The 25473-nt window shown below is 41.9% G+C and overlaps 5 protein-coding genes across 5 annotated transcripts; 3 read left to right on the forward strand and 2 right to left on the reverse strand.

The window, feature by feature from the left end:
• Positions 1 to 860: 860 nt before the first annotated feature.
• On the forward strand, positions 861 to 2293 carry LOC107303496 (putative homeobox-leucine zipper protein HOX26). Its single transcript, XM_040520340.1, has 2 exons — positions 861 to 1323; positions 1452 to 2293. The coding sequence occupies exons 1-2, from the start codon at positions 877 to 879 to the stop codon at positions 1785 to 1787; spliced, it is 783 nt and encodes a 260-aa protein (XP_040376274.1). The 5' UTR covers positions 861 to 876; the 3' UTR covers positions 1788 to 2293.
• Positions 2294 to 9300: 7007 nt separating this feature from the next.
• Positions 9301 to 13177, reverse strand: LOC102712140 (DEAD-box ATP-dependent RNA helicase 35A). Its single transcript, XM_006646825.3, has 2 exons — positions 12091 to 13177; positions 9301 to 10904 (listed from the first exon to the last, which is right to left on the reverse strand). Exons 1-2 carry the CDS (start codon positions 13101 to 13103, stop codon positions 10040 to 10042), a joined length of 1878 nt encoding a protein of 625 aa, XP_006646888.1. The 5' UTR covers positions 13104 to 13177; the 3' UTR covers positions 9301 to 10039.
• Positions 13178 to 15369: 2192 nt separating this feature from the next.
• LOC102705600 lies at positions 15370 to 18414 on the reverse strand. Its single transcript, XM_015833410.2, has 2 exons — positions 18225 to 18414; positions 15370 to 16716 (listed from the first exon to the last, which is right to left on the reverse strand). Exons 1-2 carry the CDS (start codon positions 18246 to 18248, stop codon positions 15622 to 15624), a joined length of 1119 nt encoding a protein of 372 aa, XP_015688896.2. The 5' UTR covers positions 18249 to 18414; the 3' UTR covers positions 15370 to 15621.
• Positions 18415 to 19547: 1133 nt separating this feature from the next.
• LOC102705884 (ferroptosis suppressor protein 1-like) lies at positions 19548 to 22345 on the forward strand. The gene is made up of 4 exons (XM_006648245.2): positions 19548 to 19792; positions 20525 to 20781; positions 20926 to 21377; positions 21801 to 22345. Exons 1-4 carry the CDS (start codon positions 19680 to 19682, stop codon positions 22056 to 22058), a joined length of 1080 nt encoding a protein of 359 aa, XP_006648308.1. The 5' UTR covers positions 19548 to 19679; the 3' UTR covers positions 22059 to 22345.
• Positions 22346 to 23409: 1064 nt separating this feature from the next.
• LOC121053427 lies at positions 23410 to 25473 on the forward strand. The gene is made up of 2 exons (XM_040520238.1): positions 23410 to 23966; positions 24512 to 25473. The coding sequence occupies exons 1-2, from the start codon at positions 23494 to 23496 to the stop codon at positions 24573 to 24575; spliced, it is 537 nt and encodes a 178-aa protein (XP_040376172.1). The 5' UTR covers positions 23410 to 23493; the 3' UTR covers positions 24576 to 25473.

Raw genomic sequence — 25473 nt, forward strand, 5'->3', positions numbered from 1 at the left:
AATGTTCAACATGAGGAGCTGGAAGCCAATAAATTTCGTCAGTTTGGTTCTTGTCTCCTGCCAGCATTTCATCAGGCATTAACTCTGGCTAACCTCTTGACCAAGAAATTAAAAACCGACTTGTATTGCACACACTGGCGCTTCAGTTTCCAGTCTACTAACTAATCAATTTAATTAGTTAATTAATTAGTAGCTTCCTTGCAGTCCAACCGCGCCATTAATCTACATAATCTACTACCATATCAGTCCAAATATAAGGGATCCTAGAGATAAATCTTGACAAATGTTTATCTAGATTATCTATAGGATCCTTTACATTTATTTAAAGATCTAAACTTGAATTCTCTAATAAATTAGAAAAACCATAAAAATTCTAGGGGGAAAAAAAGCAAAACAGCTACCCTTTGATTTTCATTGAAACAGATGAACCTGTTATTTGAAGGAGATTTGCTCTGATCGACAAAACTTACTCGACGTATCAAATCATTTTTCATCATTGGATCTAGCTGATTATAACGTGTACTGTTACATCCAACGATCAAAAATAATTTATTACCACGAGGTACCGGAGGTACTTTTTGTTGGACCGAACCAATTCTCTATTTTGAGTCGCTGGAATTACCTTAACTATTCAATCAATTAGTTTAATTTAATTTAAAATCAATTAGCTCCCTCCCAGTCCAACCACGCCATAAATCGAACATAATTAACCTACAGTTACTGCTAATTAGTGATGGTATTAGCGCCTAAGCCTCCACTGTTAAGTTACTTAACCCTAATGGATTAGCACACACGTAACCGCGCGGCCTAGCTATAAATTGCTCCGCGCACGCGCGCTGCCTCCACCGATCGAGCTGCCACCTCCATCGCCTCGCCATGTCGAGCTCGAGTTTGACGACGACGAGCAGCATGGAGGCGGAGTCCGTCGAGGGCTTCGACACGCGCCTGTCCCTCGGGATCGGCTGCTTCGTCGGCGCCGGGGGAAAGCCAAGCCCGCCGCCGCCGCCGAGGCCGGTGGCGCTGTTCGGCGAGCTGCTCCTGGCGCCGCCGCCGCCTGCGGCGGCGGCGATGATGGAGCCATCGGGGCGTTCTTCCACGACGATGGCTGCCGGGAAGAGAGATCAGAGGGGGCCAGCTACGAAGCTGCTCCAGCGCAGCAGCAAGAAGGCCAGGACGGTGCCGCATGGCGACGACGGCGACCGCCGGAGCCCCGGCGGCGGCGGCGAAGACGACGGCGGCGCGATGAGGAAGAAGCTCCGGCTCACCCGGGAGCAGGCCACGCTTCTCGAGGACAGCTTCCGCGCGCACACCATCCTGTCACACGTACGTTAATTCCGACGAAGAACTACTAGTTGTTCAAGCACATGATTACGATAAAGAATGCTTCATTTTCATGGAGAACTCGATCGGAATTGATGCGATTAAAATTTGGGATTTCAATGGAGGCGCAGGCGCAGAAGCAGGAGCTGGCGGGGAGGGCGGGGCTGAGCGCGAGGCAGGTGGAGGTGTGGTTCCAGAACAGGAGGGCGAGGACGAAGCTGAAGCAGACGGAGGCCGACTGCGACCTGCTCCGCCGCTGGTGCCAGCGCCTCGCCGACGAGAACGCGCGCCTCCGCCACGAGCTCGCCGAGCTGCGCCGCTCCGCCTCCTCCTCGTCGCCGCCGGTGTCCGGCCTCGCCGCCGCCACGGCCGTCGTCTGCCCTTCCTGCGCCCACGACGACAAGCGGCGGCTCGCCTTCGCCGCCACCGCCGCCGCCGCCGCCGCCGGCGGCGACGTGGCTAACTGATCGAGCTGGGTTCCGGCCAGCCATCACGTACACTGTTTATTTTTTTTCCTTCATTTTTTTTGCTACAATTGTTACGTATTCTGTTTAATTAGACACGAACAATTAAGGCTTGCTAGTTAGCTAAATAGTATTAGCTACCTACCACGGACTTAATAATTCATAGGATTAGTGAAAAATTTTGCATTCTTAATTAGGATCGAGCATGATTAATTTTTGCTGACCAATATATGCTTCGTACATATATATGATCCGGGGTACATATGTACGCATGCATATATGGTACTACAGTACAGTCACTAAGTAATTTTTCAGGCATTCTCTGCTTGTTTATTGTTTCTATCTGTTTGTCCTGCATCCTGTGACGAACAGATGCATCTTCTCTGAATTCGTTTCGATCGGATTGGGTTGCAAGTCTAATGCCTAGATGAAATGAAATGAAATGTCAAATTTTGATCAGTTTGTAAGATTGACATATGGAGTTTCAGACTGGTCAGGAAATGACACATATGCATACAGATGCAGATGGCAAGCTTGCAATAACATGCTCTGCCTTTCATCTTACAACTTGTATTAGCTTCTAATGATGATCGTTAGACCATGTTATACATCACAATGAACAAAACTGCTTACAAGTTATCAAAAATCAATAACCAGTAAATGAATGAACATGGAAATTATGCTGTATAAAAGACTTCAGAAACTGCCAGTATATATTTCATCCATTTTGGAGGGCATGTATTGTTGTCTGTTGAACAGAAAGCCCAAACTACCCAGCTAGACCCCATTTGCACCCAAAAAAAGAGCAGTAGTAATAATTATGAAAATATTTTCAAAAAAGAAAAAGAAAAAGATGTTCTGACATCAAGAGGCAAAATTTAAATCCTCCATATATGAAGCAAACATCCTTCCCCTGTTCAGTTCTCCAATTGCTACTCTGAAAGTCTGAATAACACACTTTTTTCTGTCTGAAAGAAGCGCAAATAATGTTTGTACTCCTGCGTTCCAAATAATGTTTGTACTGCATAAAAGATCAAATCTTTTCAACTTTTCAAGAGAGAGAACAAAGCTCCAACAAACTGATGAAGAATCCTTCCCCTTGTGGAGTCAGAACAAACACGCTCAGCAGCGAAAAGATCGATGATGAGAATCTGATCTTGCATGCCAGGCAGTTCTTGTTATTGGTCAGAACAGAGACAAAAGCAAGAAACCAAACTACACGGGCAGAATATCCAGAGTGTGAAGTGATCATCGACTCATCGTCATCACGATTCTGAAGGACATAAAAAGAGAGATCTTTTTCCATCAGAAATATATACTCATATATCATAGAGCTTCAGAAGATTCAGATGATTCATTCATGGTGAGCGAACAAGAGAAGATCAGCCAGAGCCAAGGACAGTTGGTAGTAAATACTAATGGAGATTAATTAGAAATAGACGTCATGTCGTCTTGTTCTTCTTCCTCGGGTTGGGTTGGCTCAGTTCGTCTTCTCCTCTTGTTGGGTCGCCATGGCGGCGTTGGCGAGAGAGCTCGCTTTGATTTTGGTTTTGCCTAGCTGATTTATCTACACGCGCGGGCGGCGTAGGCTGCAGGGGCTCATCTGTTGTGCAGCGGGTTGGAGCCGGTGGGCACGACCCTCTCGTCGCCGGCGGCCGCGGCGGGCGGCGACCACTCACAGCCCCCGGCCCCGGCGGCGGCGCGGCCTCTACTGCTCCTCTGCTTCCTGCACCGGGAGGCAGCGGCGGCGTCGAAGGCGGCCGTGGACGTGGAGGCGGCGACGTCGCGGCCTCCACCACCGGTGTCAGCCGCCGTGGCGGCGTGGCGCGCACGCGGCACGCCTCCGCCCGCAGCGGCGGCGGCGCGGGCGAAGGCGACGAGCAGCACGAGCGCCACGCAGCACGCCGCCGCGACCGCGAGGGGGGAGGAGGAGGAGTACTCCCGCCGCCGCTGCCGCTGCCGCTGCCGCTGCCGCCACCTCATGGGCATGGCATGGCACGGCACGTCGTGCGCCAGCGCCGAGCAGGCAAGGGCAAGCGCGCACGGCAGGAGGCTGTCGCGCCGGCGCCGAGCGAGCTTTCGGCGAGGAGGCCGGGAGCAAAGGAGACGCAGCTGCGGCGGTGGACGGCGGCGAGCAGGTGGTGCAAATGCCAAGAGTGAGGTGGGCTAGCAGAGAAGCTCGAGGCAGGAAATGAGAGAATTGAGAGGGAACTTGGCTTGCAAAGCTCGCTCTTTTTATGCACTTGCGAGTATGGTACACAAGATTATTGTGATAAAATTTACTATCACCATTTCATAATGATGTTTTGACTTTTATAACCACAACGTTTGATCATTCGTCTTATTTAATTATTTAAAAATTTAGTACAAATATAAAAAATATCAAGTCGTGATTAAAGTTTTTTATAATAAAATAAGTCACAAGCAAAATAAATGATATTTTTGTGATTTTTTAATAAGATAAATGGTCAAATATTACAAATGAAAAAAAGTCAAACATCTTACGTTATGAAACACAGGGGTACGTTAAATTAAATCTTTAGTTTTTTAATACAATGTCTTAAATCTATAGTTTTGTGAAAAATGTCGATGTTAAATATATAGTTTCATGATATACACTCTTAAATCGGTAGTGGTATGATAGTTTGAACAAACTATCTAGTTCTCTGAAATTTACTTTCAAATTTCTCTAACTACATTTTACTCTTAGCCAATTACAAATTATACGTGTCATTATTATATTTTGAAACGAAAATAGCGAATGATTTTCCATGAACTAGCACGAGGCCTAACTCTTTTTAGATGACGGAAAATGGATGAATCTGAGTTTGTATAACAAACGTTCAAGTCCATGGACAAATAAATTTTTAAATTGTTGATTTTAAAAAGGACTCTAAGAAATACTAATGACAGAAAAATCTGAGTCTGAGAAGTGCATCGCAATACATTTTATGGGTGATTGTCTGAAATCCAAACATTTGTAAGAAAAAATAAATTATAAATAAAGCTTTAATATACATATTATTTGCGATCTAAAAGTCAATGTAAAAAATAAACTACGATGAAAAACATTAAAATTTACTTTAAATTTAAGGTTTAAATTTTAAATTTTGACTTATAAACATAATCAGGCGCAAGATGTGGCGGATAATAGGTAAGCTGAAGAAAAAGGAATGGGATCTAACTCCCATAAATTTTCTGTAAAATTCCTTCACTACGAAGGAGACCTAGGCAATCTGTTCTTTATCTATTTTAGCTAATTGTACATTTGTTGCAACAACGAATTTTAGGGTCATTTGCTTTCTAGTTTTAATTTATTGGTACATATTGCTACCTTTTGTAGCAGTACAAGATACATACAAATTAACAATATGAGATGTGATATCTTCTTATACCTCTTGAAGTATATAAATATTGTAAGTATACGATATTTTGTATGTGAGCTGTGTTTACCATGGATAAAACAAATAAGTAAAGATAAGGGGAATTAGCATAACGTGTAATATACTACATTCATTTCAAAATATAACTACCTTTTTGGTCTTGACAGGATATCCAAAATGGTACTTTGATCAATAATATTTAAAAAGTATGCTATTTTAAATAAACAAAGTTTTATATTATGATAATTTGTCTAGGATAAATCTAGTAACATCGTTTCTTGTGATAGGTAGTTTTTTATTTTTTATCTATTAATAGTTAAAATCTAGAACGTTTGACTTAGCACTATTCTTCTAAAGTAAAATAACGGAACACCTTATCTTTTCGTTTATTTTATGCTTATAAGTTAAAATTTAAATTTTTAATCTTAAACTTGGAGTTGATTTTAAAGTTTTTTTCACCAAAGTTCATTTTTCAGCCTTACTTTAGATCGCTAAGCATACATATATAATTTTTATTTATAAATTATTTATTATTTATAAATATATCGTTTGGTTTCTATGTGAAAACCCGACCAATCCCTCCCGAAATATCGGAATAAATTACAGTATTAGCATTAGAAGCATTGATTTGTGATCAGACAGCTATAAGAAGAACAGGTGCATAAAAGAGGAGGTCAAAGAGGACTCCTAGGATTAACAGTGGAAAAGGCTGCATCCCAGCCCCATCCCTTTGATGCAGCACTGCCACCAAACCACATTGATGAGCCTTCAATCACTTATATGCCTCAGAGATCACTCTGAGAGGACTAGAGAGAGAGACCACAGAAAATAGGGAGAGCCCTACTTTTAAAGCAAAGGTGTAGACCATTGAGGTCCTTGTGATAGAATGGAATGGAAATGCACATCATGGGCTGTGTTGTGCCTCACTCTTCCAATGCCCATCCAGTGCTATATGTCTATCACATTTGTTGCAAACTTGCAATGTGCCCATTCTTGTTTTTGTAACACCAATTTGCCCAGTTCCTCTCTTTAGGGCCAATGTGTACTTCTTATATTGTCCTAATTGTATGTGTAGTTTACTTAGGATATTTTCTAGAAGATAGTACCAAGCTCACACCCAAAAAGGAACCATGGGAAACTAGAAAATCTCATTCTATTAGGGCCACTTTGAAAGATAAGATTGAAAATAAAATAGTAATAGAAAAAACATAAAATTTTGGTAGTAATGCAAATGTAACAAAGTATTAAAAACGGCCGTTTGAATGAACCGTGGAAAAACACATGAATTAGAGGAGAGTGATAGATCCAAAGAAAGAGAACTCATGCTAACTTTTCTTTCAAATCCTTTTGTTTTGACTTATTACATCTGAATTTCATAGGATTTTTTAAGTCTCAATCCTTTGAGACAAAGGCCTAAATAGGGAATTTTCAAAATCTAAAAGAACTATGTTTTTTACTAGAAATTAAATGGACTCTTAATAATGGATGTAAGAATCTTGTTAGCATCCCATATATTTTTTTCAAAAATAATTTCAGCTAAACTTTTGCAATACTGTTTTATGATCTAGAAAATAATGTGTTCAATGATTATTTGGGTATATCAAACATATGGCTAATACTCTCCACATCCCAAAAAGACTTCATCTATGGCCCTTAAAGTTTGTCTCAAAAGGAGTTCTTTTTCTATCTCTCTGCTTACCATTTGTCTACAAGTCAAGTTACTTTATTCTTTCAACACCCTTAATTGCCAAACTATTTCTTTATTAGTACTAAACACTTTGCTTTTTTAAACATAGCCATGGTTTGCCAACCAATGGTTAAAGAAGCACAAAGTACACAGCTCCATGGCTTTTCATGGCCACCATCGTCCTTACAAGAGGATTAGACATGTCCCTTTTTTTTCCACCAGAAGGAAATAATAATTGATGTTCTCCAGCCAGCTTGCTAGGGTTCTTTTGGTTCTGTCACGTTGCCATCACTGTTGATGCCATCACCTGGTACGTTGCTGATGAGTTATGCTTCATTCAATGCAGAGCCTAGCTTGTACGATATGGCCCATCAGGTAGCCAGACCACAGGGCAAAGATTTTGTTGTTTCAATGATTCCATCATCAACAGAATGTTTACAGGTGTTTTTATTTTTGTTTTGGCATGATCTGATCAGAATGATCTTTGAAGCAATGTTGTCCTCAATTGATTTGGCTTTTTGACATAACTAAATCTTGATGCCTACTGCAGTATATTACTACCAGGAGTGGACCGAACCGGATTAACCGGAACCAAAACCAAATTTTTCGGTCATCAGTTCGATCACGAGTTGGGACTAACCAAAATAATTTGGTTAGTTCAATTGTAGTAGTCGGTTAACTAAAATAACCAAAGAAACTGAAAAATAATATAAATAGCAGAATAATAAAGCCCTAGCCCACAAAACCGATCAAATTATGGTGCAAGATATATTTGTGATTTGATGTCATCCTTGATTATTGAACTATCAAAAAACACATAAAAGATATTATTGTTGTTAATATTTTTTCCAATTTCTATCATTTTTTGTAAACTTAATCTGTCTAATTTCGGTCAGGATCGAAACCGAATTACTCGGCCCTGTCTTTTCCCAAACTAGTTTCGGTCCTTTCTCATAACCAAATTTCCCTCGTGACCGAACTAATCGAACCGAAATAATCAAACGGAATGACCACCCCTAATTACTACTATGTGCTTGAATTCAGTGCAAGGGTTGGTAAATTCAACCTACTATATTATTACTCACTCCATCTAAAATATAAAATTTCTTTATTCTAAAATATATACATATAAACATTCTGACACCAAGTGTTTATACGACATATGAGTCTAGGTTCCTTGCTGACGATGGATTGTTCAGGAAGAGATTATAGTACTCTTTTTGGCTAATACATGCTCACACAGCTAGTGAGAGACTGCACATTCTTTGTTTTTTTAACGATAATTTCAATTTGAGGCTAATTACCAGATTAGTGACCCACATGATCAGATGTTGCCATCGTCATACCTAAAAGTGTGGCACTTGATAGCTGGCTCGATGTTCACTGTCACCAGAAGATTTGTGGAAGTTAGTGAAATTGCTTCTTCTCTCTTTCTCTCATTAGCTCATGCTCCTGGATAGAGTTGGTTGGTTCGTTGCATAGCCCTTGTCCCGGTGTGATTAATAGAGGCTGACGGATCAGTGTGCCGGAGACGCAAAGCCTGGGAAATTGTCTCCAAGTTCTTCTCTTTTCTTTGAGGCATTGTAGTTGTGGCACTGTTCATATCGATGTTCTGATTGAACGCTTCAATGATCCTCCAGTCCTCTGCCTGAAGTGAGGTGAGTGATTCAGGAACGAGAAAGGCAGAAAAGAAACGGATGCAACCGTCAGAGCAAAACTGGTACAGGATGGATGCAACCATGAAAGGACTATAAAAGTATAAAATCCTACTGCTCTACTCCAGTTTAGGGTTATATGTAAGGCAAGAAAATTGTAGCATTTTTACATGAAGCAGGGTTGTGTCCGAGATAGTTAAGATTGAAGGATTAAATATTATGTGATCTTTGAGATAGTTACTTGAGGATATGAATGATTAAATTAACTATTATAAAAGTAAAAATCTTGTTTTAGAAGTTAGAAGGGAAACTTTTATGTAGAATTTTTTTTACATGAAACATGTCATTTAGTAGATTGAAATGTAGAATTTTTTTTACATGAAACATGTCATTTAGTAGATTGAAAAGCATGTATGCTAAAATCCAAACATATAATTGGATTAGAACGCATCCTTTGGCTACTACTGCTCATACTGTGCATTAATAAAACTGCAATAGGAATCAGTTCCAGACAAATATACTGTACTGACTTTTAAAAATGCTTCATGACAAATACTTTCTTGGTTCGAAAACATACAAGCAATTTCTAAGATGTTTTTCACATATTAAGGTTGAAAAAAAAAGACTTTAATGCCTCTCAGAAAAATGGTTAAGGTAAGATAAAAAAAACTTAAATAAAAAAATGATTGATGAAACAAGTAGCAAGAGTGCAAGACATACTTATATTCTGAAATGAATTTTGAATCGTAGATGCGCTTATATTTTGAGAGCGAGATAGTAAAAAACAAGGGACATACACTGCTGTTCCATGAATGAAGCCTGTAGCCAGGGACTGGTATACACTGCCAGCCTCTGGTAGCCAGTATAATAGCGCACGAGCATTATTTGTACTGACTTCACAAGAGCATCATCACTTCATCAGATTCCGCATGAGCATTTGCGTGCTGGCAGGAGATGCATGCAGAGGAGCAGGACCCATTCGATCGATGCGCAGTAGTGACACTGTGACACTCAGAGTGAGACCTGCTTCACTTCCCAGTTCCTCACCGGCAATGCAGGCCGGAGGCCACCGGACTGGGGCATCAGTTCATCAGTATCTCACCTAGCTGCTGCCCTGCTGTACCAACTGTAATTTCATAGCAATGAGGTTCAGGAAGCGTGGTAGAATACACAAAATGGAAATGTAGTAGTTTCTGCACAACACATTCACTGTCAAAATTCTTTTAGAAAAGTTGCTCGTTCAATATTGTCTCCAGGTTACATTTTACAACAGGACATGTCACCATGAAGATATGCTTAACTCTTGAGAGATGTAAGCTCCTCTCCGTGTAGAGCAGGCTAATGCTATCGATAGCAATATATTACAAGCCATCTGAAGATGCAATGAGGTAAGATCACGGAGAGTTAACGAAAACGAAGCGGATCTTTCTTCATGATGGTTTAAGGACTATGGAGCTTCAGCTTGTGCAATATTGCTGTATCTTCGCTCCCATAAGGCACAATAACAACATACACAGGAATCTAGAACAATCATATTTCTCCTCTGTAGCCTCCACCACCATAGTAATCTCTTCTCGAGCCTGCGATCGCCATGGACTTCTGGTGCTCCAGCTTTGGACAGTCAGTAACACGATGGCCAAGACCACCACAGTATGCACACCCCTTAACACCGCTCTCCTTGGCCATGGTTTCCTCATCTTCCAATGGGTCATTGAGCTCAGCCAAAACTGGTGGAATTCTCTGTTTTGCTTCCTTAAGCAAGTGCTTAAGGTCAAGAAGGGTAGTCTCTGTTTGATTCTTGTTGATGAAGGTTGTTGCAATTCCAGTTTTCCCGCATCGACCAGTTCGACCAATCCGATGAACATAGTTTTCTATTTCAGCAGGCATATCGTAGTTAATCACATGCTGGATATCAGGAAAGTCAAGACCTTTTGAGGCAACATCAGTAGCCACCAAAACATCCTTCTTTCCATTCTTGAAAGACTCAATTGCATTTTCTCTTTCTTCTTGATCTTTTCCTCCATGAATCGCAACAGCCTCTACACCCTTCAGAAGAAGATACTCATGGATATAGTCGACATCAGCTTTGTTTTCGCAGAAGACAAGAACTGGAGGTGGAGTCTTTTGGAGGCATTCCAGGAGATAAATAATTCTCGCATCCTCCTTAACATACTCAACTTCTTGAATGACATCCAGATTTGCTGCACCAGCTCTACCAACATTGACAATAACAGGTTTCACAAGGGCACTCTTCGCAAAGTTTTGAATCTTCTTGGGCATAGTGGCAGAAAATAGAAGTGTCTGCCTTTGTGCCTTGAAGTGGTCAAAAACCTCACGGATGTCATCCTCGAATCCAAGATCAACAAGCCTATCAGCTTCATCCAAGGTCAAGTACCTGTGCAAATCATAAAAGGGCCATTAAGCAACTTGAAAAGCATGTGTGCCTAACATTAAGAGATCCTCTAGTCCAGAACATTGTTTTTTCCAACCAAACAGAACCTGAAATAAAAAATGCACAGAACTGGGACATAATATGATATGCTAACTCAGGAAGTACCTACATTGCTGATAGAAAGTCGCATCTTAACTAAATCAACAGGTATGGCATTTTGTGCAGTAGAACTATGAAATAAAATCACACATGGGTGGAATAGCAAGTCTCCTTTGTTTCATACAGCAATTGAGCCCAAAATAATAAATGAACAGAATGTATAAATCATCAAAAAAAATAATGATGGTTGACATGTGAGATATTATAAGTTCCAAAATTCTCAAACATCATAACACAATACTTCGGTGAGATGTGACCAAATATATATGTTTCTTCATGTACATAAAACAATTTTAGGGATAGTTGTTTATTTATGTATTGGTACAGATGGAAAGAAGAACAGTTGTCCTCAAGAAACTTTCACTATGCACTTCAAAGACAATGATTGCTCAAGTATCAAAGTAGCAGGTATATGTTATAGCATTATCCCACCCTCATGAATTCACTTTGGTTCAGAAAATCCTAATCCAGAGCTGGTTCTGGTAAACCAGAGGACTTCAAAAATGCAGGATTCAAGCTTCCGACGATAAGAGTGAAACAACTCCAGGCCCAACAAAGAGAATTTGATCAATTGATCTGAAGCTCGAATTTTTTATGTTACCGTATATTTGGCGCAACTCTAGCCCTTGGCACAGAGCAAGTTCTGTATGTTCTACATGAAAATTTCCACTTCTAACTCACAAAATTTTATGTTTATAAATTGTTAAATTTAGCATTAACTTACTAGCCATTCTACTGTTCATTTGAAGGGGTAAAATATTCATCATGGTTCATTCAAGAGTCCTGCTAAATGTATCACGAGGTTCAATGTAGAATACAACAATGAGTATGTCTATGTCTATCATGTTGAACTATGCAAATAACCCATTCTATAAAGAACGCATACATATTAGCTAAAGTATAGTTCTAGTTCCAACTTTGAAGTCCTTCATGTGCTAAGAGCCTAAGAGTATGAAACAATACAACAATTATATAGTTATATTGTATCAGAGGTAGAAGACCAGAGTCATTGTGAAGTTCAAGAACTCACCTGCAATTATCAAGGTTCATCTTCTTCTTGGCAAGTAAATCCTTGAGCCGGCCAGGTGTAGCCACCACAATATGTACTCCCTTCTTGACCACATCCAGCTGCGCCCTCATATCAACACCCCCTATGCAAAGTAAAGGGCGTATCTCCGGGTACCCGACCTCCTTGAGTGGAACGAGAAACTGCTCAATGACATCATAAGTTTGCTTAGCCAGCTCACGTGAAGGGCAGATGATCATCCCAAATGGCCCCTCCCCCGGCACAATTGGCATTATCATCTCCTCCTGTATTGCAACCATGATGAGCGGCAGAACAAACACCAACGTCTTCCCGGACCCTGTGAAGGCAATGCCAATCATGTCACGCCCGGAGAGCACCACAGGCAATCCCTGCACCTGGATGGGGGTGGGCTGGATGATGCCCTTCTCGCGGAGCTTGCGAAGCATGGGTTCCGGCAGGCGGAGATCACGGAAGTCCCGAGCGGGTGGCGGCACGTCGTCCCCATCCACGAGGATGTGCCACTTGCGGCGGAGCTCGTCGGCCTTGGCACGAGGCATGCGGCGGAGGCGGAGCGGCGGCTTCCAGCCCGTCTGGAGCGGGTCGGAGTAGGTGATCCCCTTGGCGAGCTCGCGCACCGACATGAGCGTCTTCCGGTCGGAGAGGTGCTCGATCATCTCCTTCTCCTGCATGATGAGCTGCTCGGTGTGGGTCACCTCCGGCGCCGCGCGCTTCAGCTGCGTCGCCTTGACGAGGAGGCTGGGCTTCGCGGAGGCGTCGGAGCCCCCGCCTCCGGCGCCAGCGGTGGGATGGTTGGGCGGCAGGGGAGGAGGAGGCGGGAGGTCCGAGACGACCTCCGCCGCGGAGGAGGACGGCGCGGAGGCGGGTTTGGAGAGGCGGAGGCGGCGGAGACGCTCGGCCTCCATGGCCCGGCGCTTGGCGACGGGGATGTACTCCTCGTAGTTTTCTTCGCCGTCGGAGTTGGCGGTCGCCGGCGAGGCGGCCGTGGCGGCGGCCATGGCGGATTAGGGTTTGGGCGGAAGCGGAGAGGTGGGGAATTCGCGAGAGGGAGAAGAGAATCAAACGGATCCGATCGGGTGTACCGGCTTCTTCGTTTTCCTTTTTTTTTTTTTGTTCTTCTTTTGTGGAGGTCGAGGTGGCAGTTGGGCCGCAAGAGAGAGAAACCGGCCCATACTTCAGCCCAGACTAAACTGCTGGCCCATCTCGTGTTGAAATCGTCCGTTTTCCCTTTTTTTCTGTGAAGAACAAATATTGCGACTTTGACCACTCGTTTTGTAATAAAAATTGAAGAGATTGACCGCTCATATATATATATATATATATATATATATATATATATATAGTCATCAATTACGAGCGATGACATCATTGTTTTAGAATCATGTTCGTCTTGTAGTGCTAGAATATTTGCAGTATTCATTTGTTAACTAATATCAGTCGACTAATGAATATCATCGAATCAAGATCCAATGGTGTACCCATCGTATTCCACCTATATACTATGGGAGGGAAGAAGAGAGGTGACGGAGGGAGATGGTGGACTCATCGGTTTATGGCAAAGGTGTACACTGAGGACAACTACACTTAAATTTTAACAGGTTTTTCGATTATGATTTTGGGTTTATAGGTGTTGGCAACGAGAATAGAGGATGACGAGGATGACTTCAAACAAATGGTTGGTCTGGTGGAAAGATTGGAGATGGATAGTTGAGATGGATGAGGAACAAGGCATTGACAACAATGTTGGAGTTACGAGAATGGAGCATGATGTGGATGATGATGGATGTTGGGGTGACGGTGGTCGTCGTCAAATAGATATCCGATTACAGTATTTGAAGGGGTAGTATTTAGTTTATGACAAGGTATATGTGAGACAATAGTACATGTGGATTTTAATATAGATTCGACCTAGAATCTATAAGCAATAATAACCTCTTCTACTTTGGCCATGTTCGGGAGCCCAGTAAGTTACCCCTCTCGTTTTTCATGCGCACGCTTCCCAAACTGCTAAACGGTATATTTTTTGCGAAAATTTTCTATAGGAAAATTGTTTTAAAAATCATATTAATCTATTTTATATTTTTTTAATAATTAATAATTAATTAATCATGTACTAATTTATTACTACATTTTTCGTGCCAGATAACTTATCAACCCCTGCCTCCTACCGAACGGGCCTTTGTTCTTGGGCTTCTTAATTAATTTCTTGAGATAGCCAAAATGGCTGGGGCTATACCTTGTGAGGAAGAAGCCTAAGGGCCAGTGCTATCTTTTGATAGAAGATGTTGTTTTTAACTTCTGACTCTTAGAGGCGACCTCCTACACGGTGAGGTGTCTCCTACGAGCAGTGATGGATCTAGGGTGCGTTCGTTTGAGTAGAAGGGGTATTAGTTATTTGGCGCAAAAAACATAGTAATAGATTAGTACATGATTAATTAATTATAAAAAATATAAAATAGATTAATATAATTTTTTTAAAGCGATTTTCCTTTTAAAAAATACTCCGTTTAGCAGTTCAGGAAGCGTGCGCACGAAAAACGAGAGAATCTATGGGAGGCGAACGCAGCACTACACAACAAGGTTAGGGGAGTTTGAATAAATTAGATAGAGTTTCAACCCCTTTATATTGATCTTTGCCATAAAATTTTATAAGGATCTTCGTGGAGACTCCAATAGCTTTAATTGGAGAGTGGGGGCTTGACCACCCGCTGCCCTCGTAATAGATCTGCCCCTGCCTCCGGGCATCCTTGAGCTATAGATTGGCTCGGGAAAGTTTCTAAGCGTGGATCTCATCTCCACCAGGAAAAGATGTAATTTTGAGTGGAAACCAAACTGATCTTTATAGTCTCTTAGTGAGGCAGTGAATAATCAAGACTCGACTCTCAATAGCTTCTAATCGGAGAGTAGGATATGGGTGATCAAAACTCCAGAACAAATTCCGCTTATCTCCCTCTATCTCTCTCACTCTTTCGTTTGTCTCGTGTGTTTTTTTTCGTGTGATCTTGTGGGGTATTGATGCCTTGCAAAGATCACCTTTCTTTGGACAAAGTGAAATTTGACAGCTATTGTTAAGTGTAATTGGTGAATTGTAATACGTGTAACAAGCAAATGCGACATTTTGATCACCTCATTATTTGTCACGATACTTGATGATTAGAAGCTGATACCTGATGATCACTGTAATCTGAAATTCATAGGTGACCATGAAAAAACAGGATAAATTCAGAGGTGATCATGAAAAAACAGGAGTACACGACACAAATATACGAGGAATTGATGATGCAGCATTGTGTATAATTTGTTTTTGACAAAATTAGTACATCATCTCTCCTCTATCATCTCCCTCCTTAATTAATCATCACAGAATAATCATATATATACTCCATGATGCAGCAGTAGTGTGCGACGAAAAGTCGGAGTAGTAAACAAAATCATATCCAAAGCCAAATTAATTAAGTACGAAGCAAGGATTAATTAAGGATTAATCTCGTTTGATTAAGGCCTCGTCGTCCTTAATTAACGGCGAGGGCGGTAGTGCTGCGGCTTCCTGGCGCCGGCGCCGGCGCCGGCGTCCATGACGGTCTCGAAGGCGCCGACGAGCGCCTTCACCCTGCTGCACTGCCGCTTCTCCAGCAGCTTGCTCCGCGCCTCCTCGATCACGTCGTTGCTCCGCGCCACCTCCCGGCGGCGCGGCGGCTGCTCCTGCTCCGACCGCTTCTCCATCGCCGTCTTCACCCGGCTCCCCTTGAACCTCTGCACCAGCTCGTCCGTCGTGGTCTTGGTGGTGGTCGCCGCCGCCGGCGTCGACTCGTCCTCGTCCCGCTTCTTGGTCGCCTCCTTTACCACCGTGACGAACTTGTCCGTCGCGGAGGCCGAGTCGGGGGACACCGGAGTAGCATCGCCGCCGCAGCCGCCTTTCTTGGGCTCGTCGTCGTTCTCCTCCTCTTCTATGGTGGCGGCGGTCGTGATCTCCTTCTCTTCTATGGTGGCGGCGGTCGTGATCTCCTTCTCCGGTGCGGCCTTCATGTTGGGTTCCTCTTCCTCCACCGCGACGGCCGGCTGGTGGTGGATCACCGCCGGCGGGCTCGCCTCGTGTATGATCTTCTCCAGTACGACCTCTTCGTCGTGCTGCTGCAGATCTTCCATGGCGCCGCCGGCGTGGACCTCCTCGTCGTCGGTGATCGCATCCAAGCTTCGCACGCTCGCCGAGTCAGAGGCCTTGCCGGTGACCGAGTTGTCGCCGCCGGCGCCGTCCTTGCTCTTCCTCCTCCGAGACGACCTGCCGCCGCGGCGGAACGCGCGGGACGCGCGCTGCATGAGCTTCCTCGGCGACAGCATCGACGAGTAGTACGACAGCGACGCCGACGACGGCTGCTTGACCTTGGCCTTGGGGGTGCCCGGCGGCGAGTGCGAGTCGTCGTCGGTTCGGACCGCCATGCAGCTGATGGAGAGCGACCTGCGGTGGTGGTGAGCCGCCGGCGTGGTGGGGGTGGAGGCCGAAGCGCGCGGCGCCGTCTGGTGGCGCGAGGTGCTGGATCTGAACGGCGACGAGGAGGGCTCCTTGCCGCTCACGCTCCGCGGCAGCCGCGCCGGCGACGAGGCGGCCATGGGCTGCGTCGGCGTCGACATTGTTACGGTATTAGGGCTAACAGAAGAAAACAATTACCGGATACAACAACTAGATATATATGCGAGTTATCGTTTCGCTTTTAACGAAAAAAACAAATGGTATATTTATTAAAAAAAATTAATATATGAATAAAACTTATATATATATATATTAATAATATATAAAAAATTCTGAAAAATATAAAGCCCAAAATTAACAAGATTAAAAATTTAAATTTTAGTTTATAAGCACAAAGTAGAAGCAGAAATATAAGTTATATAGACTATAATTTATTTGATTAAATTTTTGTATGATTTGGATTACGATTGAGGGTACAACCATATATTAAAAACACAATGACTCTATTTTGCGTCAAAAAACAAGGACTCTCTAGTCGGTTAGGGAGTGCAATCTTAATTTATTTGTTTTTAACGGTTCAATATTATTTGTAATCTATCTGAGACATGTGTACACTATTTTCGATATGTGTACACTATTTTCGATGCTAATTTTTGAAATATATTATGTATAAAATGAGTAGCGGTGGTGGGTGCACCTACCCCACCACCAACTCCCTCCTATTTTTTATAAGAAAAAATAATTAAGACATATATATCAAACTACTTTTATTAACTTTACATATTAACGTGCTGATGATATTTATAAATAAAATTCTATTGCAACGCACGGGCGATGCGCTAGCCTATATGAAATAACAAAGGTTGATGTATTGTGTTGGCTATTTCAACTTTCGTGTAGAATCAATGTTGTTTATGTGATACTATTGGAAACAGAGAAATATATCTCTAGTTAGTAATGGACCATAAAACTTCGCTTTTTAAATACAAAGACTGAATACAACTATCCACTTTTCTATTCCAACAAAGATCTATATGAAACAGCAAAGATCGATGTATTTTGTCGGCTATTTCAACCACCAACTAGAAGCTGTTGTTGCTTATGTGGTACTTTGGAAACATAAAAAAAAATACCTCATTAAGAATAGGATTTTTTTATCTAGTCTTCTCTAAAAAAAAGAATGAGATTTTACAAGTTTCCATTCAATGTGAGCCATCTATTACTTTGAAACCAACGAATCTAATTTTCTTATACCTATACTATGTCTAGTAGAAATTTTATATGAGTAAAATCGAAACTAAATCATATAAATTTGCAAAAAAAATTATATATATTATATCATATTAAAATAAATGAATTGGTAAATATATCTTACTAAAGTTTTAAATAAAATATTAAATATATGTATAAAAATACGTAGTCAGATTTAAATTTTACCACACTCATTTTCTTACCAGTAGAAGGCACCATAACAATGCCTATAATGGGATTTTGAAATTTGGTTTTTTAATCAAAGATTGTATACAGCTCTCCACATTTCTATTCCCAAAACCAATACATTATTTATATCATCTTTTTAACCCCATTAAAACATGTTTCAAGGAAACCCACCAACAATAATTAGACAGCAATATACATGTAACAAATTTACCTCAAACCGAGTTGTCACCTTCATTTTCTTTGGATACGAAGACCTACACGGCGACAGATTTGCACACACTACACAAAAAGATTATAGGAAATTAAGGAGGGCCATTTAAATGCCCTCGAATGGACTATAAAACTACACGGCAAACGAGTTTGTGGGAGATGGCAACAAAGAGGAGCTACCGCCAAGGTAATAAGAGGGACGGGTTTAAGATATAGAACAGAGAGAAAGACGGAGAAACGAACAATTTTAAGCCCTCCAAATTACATGATGCCGTAGAAAAATATGCTAAAATTTATATGGTCGAGAATTTTTTAGTGTGATGGTAACTATTTTTGACTAATACTAAATCATTGATCTACAATGGCTAAGTCATTGATGGCCACCTAAACCGATGGCTTAAATGCGGTAAAAACAACATTTACGTTGACATTGATCTACAGTGGTTTGGATCAACTGCAACTTCAGTTCCCAAAGCAATTTCCCCCCATCTCATGCGTTTTTTTGCTTAAATTTTAAGCCCTGAAAACACTGATGGCCTAATCGAAATTAATACGGCTAAAGTCAAAAACCACAGGTGTAGATAAAAGCAATTAAATAGCAAAATCGGGTATTCATTATAAAAAGATACCTTTCACGCGACTGAAGTGATGAATCGAATCAAATATCTATCTTCTTTTTTAAAAAAAACTCCTGAACAGTTCATGCCACCTGGCGCACTTTTGTGAGAAAAGAAATGGATCATCAAATCAGGCGAAGATAATTTATTAGTTAGCTATTCCTTTCTTTATTATCTATCTCTTAAAAAATGTTTAACCTTTGAGTGCTCGTAATTACAATTAATTTATTGTTTATACCTATTAATAGCGATGCGTCAGTGATGGCTTTATTATTTCTAATATATACCAGCAGATTTTCGAATGTGCTTACAGAGTTATAATATGAGTTCAAAAAGTTTTTGTGTAACTACTACTGTCTTTATTTCAGAATATAAGATTTTTTATATTAAATAGATTCATATGAATGCTAATAACTATATATATATACATGTAAGTAATATATTGATCTATAGATATATGTAATTAGGTAAAAGAGCTTACGATATGATATAAACCAGAGAGAATATATCGCATCTAGGTGTCTGCATTTACTCTGTGTTTCAGAAAAGGAAAAAAAAGAAAGGCAGTTCCTTTCTCTCCAGGGAGATAAAACATCACCATGCCATCGCCTCATCACGACCGTCGAAACGCAAATGGACGGCCCGATGCGAAACCTAAAAAGTCACGCCACCGAAACGCGAATCGGATCTGATTCTCCAAAGCCGCAACAAAATCTTCAAAATGGAAAAAAAATAAATAAAAGAAGAAGAAAAAGGAGAACGAGGAGCGCGAGAAGAGCAGTAGCGGTGGTAGTTGCCAGCGATAGAGGCGGCCGGCGGCGAGGAGATCCCGGGCGGAGATGGCGGCGGCGGCGGAGGGGAAGGCGAGGGTGGTGGTGGTCGGCGGCGGCATCGCCGGCTCGCTCCTTGCCAAGACCATGCAGGACCACGCCGACGTCGTCCTCCTCGACCCGTAAGCATAGCCTCGCCTCGCCTCGCCTCGCCCGTTCCTGGTTTTGCCCCCCTCACGCTCGCCTTGTGTATGTGGGAAATGCCTGCTTCTAGTGAGCCACTGGACTCTCTCGTGCTCGTTGAGATCTAGCTTTGGTATGGCGACTGCGTTGGAGGGAATGGGGATGTGGACGTGTGGTTTGTGCATTTCTAGCTGATCCGATTTTAGCTGTAGAAAATACACTCTGATTCTAATCGGGAAGTCACGAAGAAGACGAAATCTATAAAGTGAAGTTTCTAAAACGAGGTGAGCGATCAGAAATGGTCACATGATCTGTTCAAACTAATTGAACACCGGATACTTTACATTATCGTTCTGCCTTGGATTCATTCAATAACATATGGGGTGGGTGTAATTGTTTCGTTGATTGTACATGTGGTCAGTAAGTTAATGTCATAAAATGAATTTTTGTGGGAAACATAAAATGGATTTGCACTAACTTTTATGTTGATTGTGAAATTTTGTATGCTCAACTATGTTGTTTGTGCTTCCATGTAGTAAGATTTAGAAGCTCAAATGATGCACAACTTGGCTAGTTCATTTACAATGCAAATCAGTTTATGCTGAATGTTTCATGCTTTTATCTTCAGTGCAAACAACAAACTAGCTTCATTTCGAGTCAAGAAAAAAACTAGCGTCATATCATTAAGTATCATCAACTATTCAATGATTGGTTATATCTTTTCATCACAGGAAAGACTATCTAGAGATCCCTTGGGCTGAGTTGAGATCAATGGTTGAACCATCTTTTGCTGAGAGATCATTAATCTATCACAGGGATTACCTCACCAATGCAACTATTGTAACATCTTCTGCAGTCGGTATCACGGAGCATGCTGTGCTCACTGCTGATTGTCAATCACTCGAATATGATTATCTAGTTATAGCTACTGGCCATGCGTTGACTTCTCCAGGAAGCAGGAATGAGAGGATAAAAGAATTCCAGAGAGGTAACTGAAGTTAATGCACAAATTGAAGTGTTACTATGATTTGTGGCCTTATGTTATGTTACTGTAACCTTGTTACAGATCATGGAGACAGAATTATGATTTCAGGCCGTACGTTTGTACTTATGTTTTGTAATCTTGTTACAGATCATGGGAAGATAGAATCATCGGGATCTGTTCTGATAATTGGAGGCGGGCCAACTGGTGTTGAGCTTGCCGGAGAGATTGCAGTAGATTACCCAGAGAAGAAGGTGACCCTTGTCCATCGAGGATCACGTTTACTTGAATTTATTGGAAATAAAGGTTCCAAAAAGTGTCTTGATTGGCTTACTTCAAAGAAAGTAGATGTTCTTTTCCAGCAATCCATTGACTTGGATTCATTATCGAACATGGAGAAGTTGTACAGAACATCAGCTGGAGAAACAGTAACAGCTGATTGCCACTTTGTGTGTATTGGTAAGCCACTCGGTTCATCGTGGCTACATGATACCATTCTAAAGGAATCCTTGGACAACAAGGGAAGACTAATGGTGGAAAAGGATCTAAGAATAAAAGGTTATAATAACATATTTGCAATTGGTGACATCACGGATATTCCTGTAAGTGTACTTCATGCACACTCTTTTATTCAATCTAGCTGCAGATTTTCCTTCTGTTTAAGAACGATCTTGTTTCTACAACTGAGAATTCTTATTTCCTTCTGTTTGAGAACGATATTCTTTCTACAACTGAGAGTTCTTATTTTCCCCAGTAGCGAGAATGAATTGATTTCTTCAGTTGGCACATATCATTTGACTAAATCGAGATACCGCTCAAAATTACAGAAAGAAATACTGTTTTCTTGTAGATTGATATATCAACTTCAATGCAATTTCTTTTTCCCATAGCATCCCCTAATGAAACTTTCTTTGATTCGTAGTTTACTTTTTGGCTAGTGAAAATACTTGATATAAGAATCAGAAGATTGGCTTTTGCATATCCAAAGAAACTGTACATCAACAGTAACGCCCGTTAATTTTCAGGAAATAAAGCAAGGCTACCTTGCCCATAAGCATGCGCTGCTGGTAGCAAAGAACTTGAGATTATTGATTAAAGGTTCGCCTAACAGCAAACTGGAGACTTACAGCACTGGTTTTCCATTGGCACTTGTCTCCCTCGGAAGGAAGGAAGGGTTGGCTCAGCTGCCGTTCCTCACACTCAGTGGCTGCTTACCAGGCATGATTAAATCTCGAGATCTGTTTATCAGTAAGACAAGGAAGGAGATGGGTCTAAGTGCTTGAAGTCCGTTGCGTCTTTCTTCTCAACCAAATGCTTCTTTGCGTTGTGCCCATGCTGTGTTATATCTCTGTACAAGTAAAATAATGATGGTGTGAAACTGTGAATATACTTTGTGTACAGAGATCTTTTGGTCTATTCTGATGGTTGTGATGATAATCAATTTGTGCATTCTTTTTGTTGTGAACTGAATTTGGTGGTCTGTAATCATAACATTAATGTTTGCCATGACTCTTAGTTGGATACCCAAGAGGCTCCTATATTATAAAAAGAAGATGCATACCTTGTCAAATGCAAACACATCCAGGAGTATTAGAAGGCTCCCATCGTTTCGCAGTTGCTACTGCTTATAAGCTAAATTTTATTTTTTAAAACTTAATTACGAACTTGATTTTATGTTTTTTTCACCGTAATTTGTTTTATAACTTTTACTTTTAAGTCGTTATGAATATGTTTATAAAAATTTTACATGTAAATTATTTTTCGTTTGTAAAAACTTATTTTCGCTCTTACTTCTAAAAGGCGAAACGATCTGAGCCAAAAGACGCTCTGAATGATCCTGAACTGGATGTAACGTGAGGATTTGGCTGCCTGCCGTATCTGGGCCAGGTTGGGCCGTTAGTGGGCCCTCGCCCAAGGGCGCTCCGGTGGGAAGCAGCTCTGCCTCTGCTGCTAGCTTCAGTTCAACCACGCCGCGGTCGCGCCGGTGAACGGCGGAAGCCAGCGTCGCCAAGGATGCCGCCGGTGGGTGGGTACCCCAACCGGCAGGCCATTGGCCGGTCGAGGGTTCGCCGTGGCTCGCCCGGGGTCCAGCGGCCGACGTCCGGCGGGGAGTCGATGGCCCGGCCGCATGCCCACAAGGTGTTCGACGGATTGCCACCTTCATCAGTTGCTGCTATGTTGCAGCTGAGCTGAGCCCGATGGACCACGCGCGTGCGGCGGTGGCGATGGGCGCTGCTTGGGGATTCTTTTCTTGTGGGGCGGCGTCAGCTGGGACCGGCTCGATTCGTCCCGTCCTTGCTGTGGGCGGCGTGGAGGGGTAGGAGTAACACGGATGCGTGCAGTGCAGCTGAGTTCATTCTGAGCAATGGCATCCCATATTCCCATCCTGCAAAGGTTAGCTGCAACCGTGGGTGATTCCGCTTTCCCTTCAATTTCTTTTTTTATCCCATGGTCGCGCTGCTCTTCATTCAGTGATGCAAACTGCAGGCAAAGGTTGCAGCATTAATTTAACCAGCCATTCTTCATACACATTTTCCAAACAATCTGGGTTCTTCTGTTTAGTTAGTTCCATCTAATATAAAGAATTGAACTTTCCTTCAGGGTGCCATATACCTTTGCTCAAAGAATAGATGAGCCTTCAAGCTGCAAGCCTGCAACGCTTGGTGTCTCAGAATCTGTATATGAACTTTGCCTTTAGTGGAGATATTCGAGACACTCATGATGACTCAACTCCACTCCACTCCAGGTATCTGTGCTGCAAAAGCTTCAGGCCTATATATACAGATGCACTCGTCGTCTCTAACTCTATCTGCAAACTCGATTTCTCTCTGGACACAACAACTTAACACCACAAAAATAATTCCTGTGCCCGCGAGAGAGGAAGGCATGAGTGGGGGAGCAGAGATGATTGCGGGCGCTGTTGTGGAGCGTGTTGCTGGCATGCTCAGCAATATCGCCTGGGAGAGGATCGAGCTGCTGTGGAACTTCAAAGAGGATGTCCAAGAGATGGAGAGCAAGATGACTGACCTCAAGGTTGCGCTTAGCTATGCTGACAAGCGCTCCAGAGAGACTGATGATGATGGATTGGTGCTGCATTGGGTCAACAAGTGCAAGTCTGTTGCCTATGACATGGAAGACGTGATGGATGAGTTGTTGACTGATGCGATATATGGAAGAATAATCCATGCACGGTACGTACCCTCCAGGCACTTAGCCCTCCTCACATTCTTACGTGTATAATTAATTTTTCTGATTGGTGAAGACATGTATACACTTAGCTGTTAAAAACTTTGATAGGAGAATATTTAATTGTATTATTGTAAGAAGCACACACTCTTCTCTTGTTGTCAATACTAATACTACGCACGATTTGCAAAGAATTAATGGGTTGGTCATGAAATACTATAAGACCGGTTGTGCCTAAAATTACTGCACAAAGCTCACTTCTCAATTCTCTGACCAAGAAACAGAATAGGAATGTTCACCCTAATCTAGCCTACACTGCTACACAAGTTTAATACCTGGGGGTGTGAGTTTGGAACTACCACAATTTGGTTGTCATTATTGGGTATACACAACTTGGCAAGGAGCTTGTACTCTTATAAGTTCTTTTTTTAAAAAATAGAAAAAATAATTTATTTAGGTGCGAGTCTTATTCATAAAAAAGATTAGCATCTCAAGAAGTTCTTTTATCACTTTTTTTTGCTACATTTACTAAATTAGAAAAATATTACAGGTTAAATTGTTCTTCTCATCAATCAACCCACTCATTGTGCGTATTACCATGTCAAGTAAGATGAGAAATATTCGGTTGAAGCTAGATAAGATTGCTGAGGACCAGAAAAAATTCCCTCTTCTGACATTGCCTTTCCCAACTGGACAAGACCGAAAGGAAAAATGGACAGAAACCTTTATTGGTCACACAGATGAAATTGAGATGGTCGGAAGGGAAAGAGAGAAAGAGATATTAATCAAAGTCTTGCAGAAAGATGGAGGCCAACAAAGAACTATCATTCCTATTGTTGGCCTTGGTGGTATGGGTAAGACGACATTGGCAAAAGCTGTCTACACTGACAAGGTGACAGATATGTTTGATGTGAAAGCATGGGTCCATGTCTCGATGGAATTTCAGCTAAATAAGATTGTGTCTGGCATTATATCTTATGTAGAGGGTACCCCTCCAGCTAATGATGCTGTTCTACAATATTTAAAATCTCAGCTAGACCGCATACTCTGTGACAAGTTATATCTCATAGTCTTAGATGACTTATGGGAGGAAGGGTTGCCTAATTTGGAGATGCTGATGAGCATGTTGCAATCTGGAAAGACAGGAAGCAAGATAGTAGTCACCACCCGTAGTGAAAAGGTTGTAAATGCATTATCTAACCTACGTTCTTCATATTTTCATACCATTGATCCAATTAAACTGTTGGGCATGTCAACTGATGAATGCTGGTTTATTATGATGCCTCGCAATGTGGAAAACTGTCAATCCCCTGACCTTGTAGACATTGGAAAAGAAATTGCACAGCGATGCTGTGGAGTACCTCTAGTTGCCAAGGCTCTTGGTTATGTGATGCAGAAGCACTGCACAACAGAAGAATGGTTGGGAATTAAAAATAGTAACATTCTGGATACTACCAAGGATGATTATCAAGGAATTCTAAAGGGCTTGCTTCTAAGCTATTACCACATGCC

This window comes from Oryza brachyantha, chromosome 2 (assembly GCF_000231095.2).
Source record: "Oryza brachyantha chromosome 2, ObraRS2, whole genome shotgun sequence".
Classification (NCBI taxonomy): Eukaryota; Viridiplantae; Streptophyta; class Magnoliopsida; order Poales; family Poaceae; genus Oryza; species Oryza brachyantha.

Excerpts from the sequence above, each read along its gene's own strand:
- LOC102705884 (XM_006648245.2), top strand. The coding sequence starts at position 19,680 with ATGGCGGCGGCGGCGGAGGGGAAGGCGAGGGTGGTGGTGGTCGGCGGC. Across the intron at positions 19,793-20,524 it reads GACGTCGTCCTCCTCGACCC|GAAAGACTATCTAGAGATCC; the intron begins GTAAGCATAGCC and ends TTTTCATCACAG. Across the intron at positions 21,378-21,800 it reads GTGACATCACGGATATTCCT|GAAATAAAGCAAGGCTACCT; the intron begins GTAAGTGTACTT and ends GTTAATTTTCAG.
- LOC102712140 (XM_006646825.3), bottom strand. The coding sequence starts at position 13,103 with ATGGCCGCCGCCACGGCCGCCTCGCCGGCGACCGCCAACTCCGACGGC. Across the intron at positions 10,905-12,090 it reads ATGAACCTTGATAATTGCAG|GTACTTGACCTTGGATGAAG; the intron begins GTGAGTTCTTGA and ends TGATTTGCACAG.
- LOC121053427 (XM_040520238.1), top strand. The coding sequence starts at position 23,494 with ATGATGACTCAACTCCACTCCACTCCAGGTATCTGTGCTGCAAAAGCT. Across the intron at positions 23,967-24,511 it reads GGAAGAATAATCCATGCACG|GTTAAATTGTTCTTCTCATC; the intron begins GTACGTACCCTC and ends AAAATATTACAG.
- LOC102705600 (XM_015833410.2), bottom strand. The coding sequence starts at position 18,248 with ATGAAGGTGACAACTCGGTTTGAG. Across the intron at positions 16,717-18,224 it reads AGGTGACAACTCGGTTTGAG|CCCATGGCCGCCTCGTCGCC; the intron begins GTAAATTTGTTA and ends ACGCCGACGCAG.
- LOC107303496 (XM_040520340.1), top strand. The coding sequence starts at position 877 with ATGTCGAGCTCGAGTTTGACGACGACGAGCAGCATGGAGGCGGAGTCC. Across the intron at positions 1,324-1,451 it reads CGCACACCATCCTGTCACAC|GCGCAGAAGCAGGAGCTGGC; the intron begins GTACGTTAATTC and ends ATGGAGGCGCAG.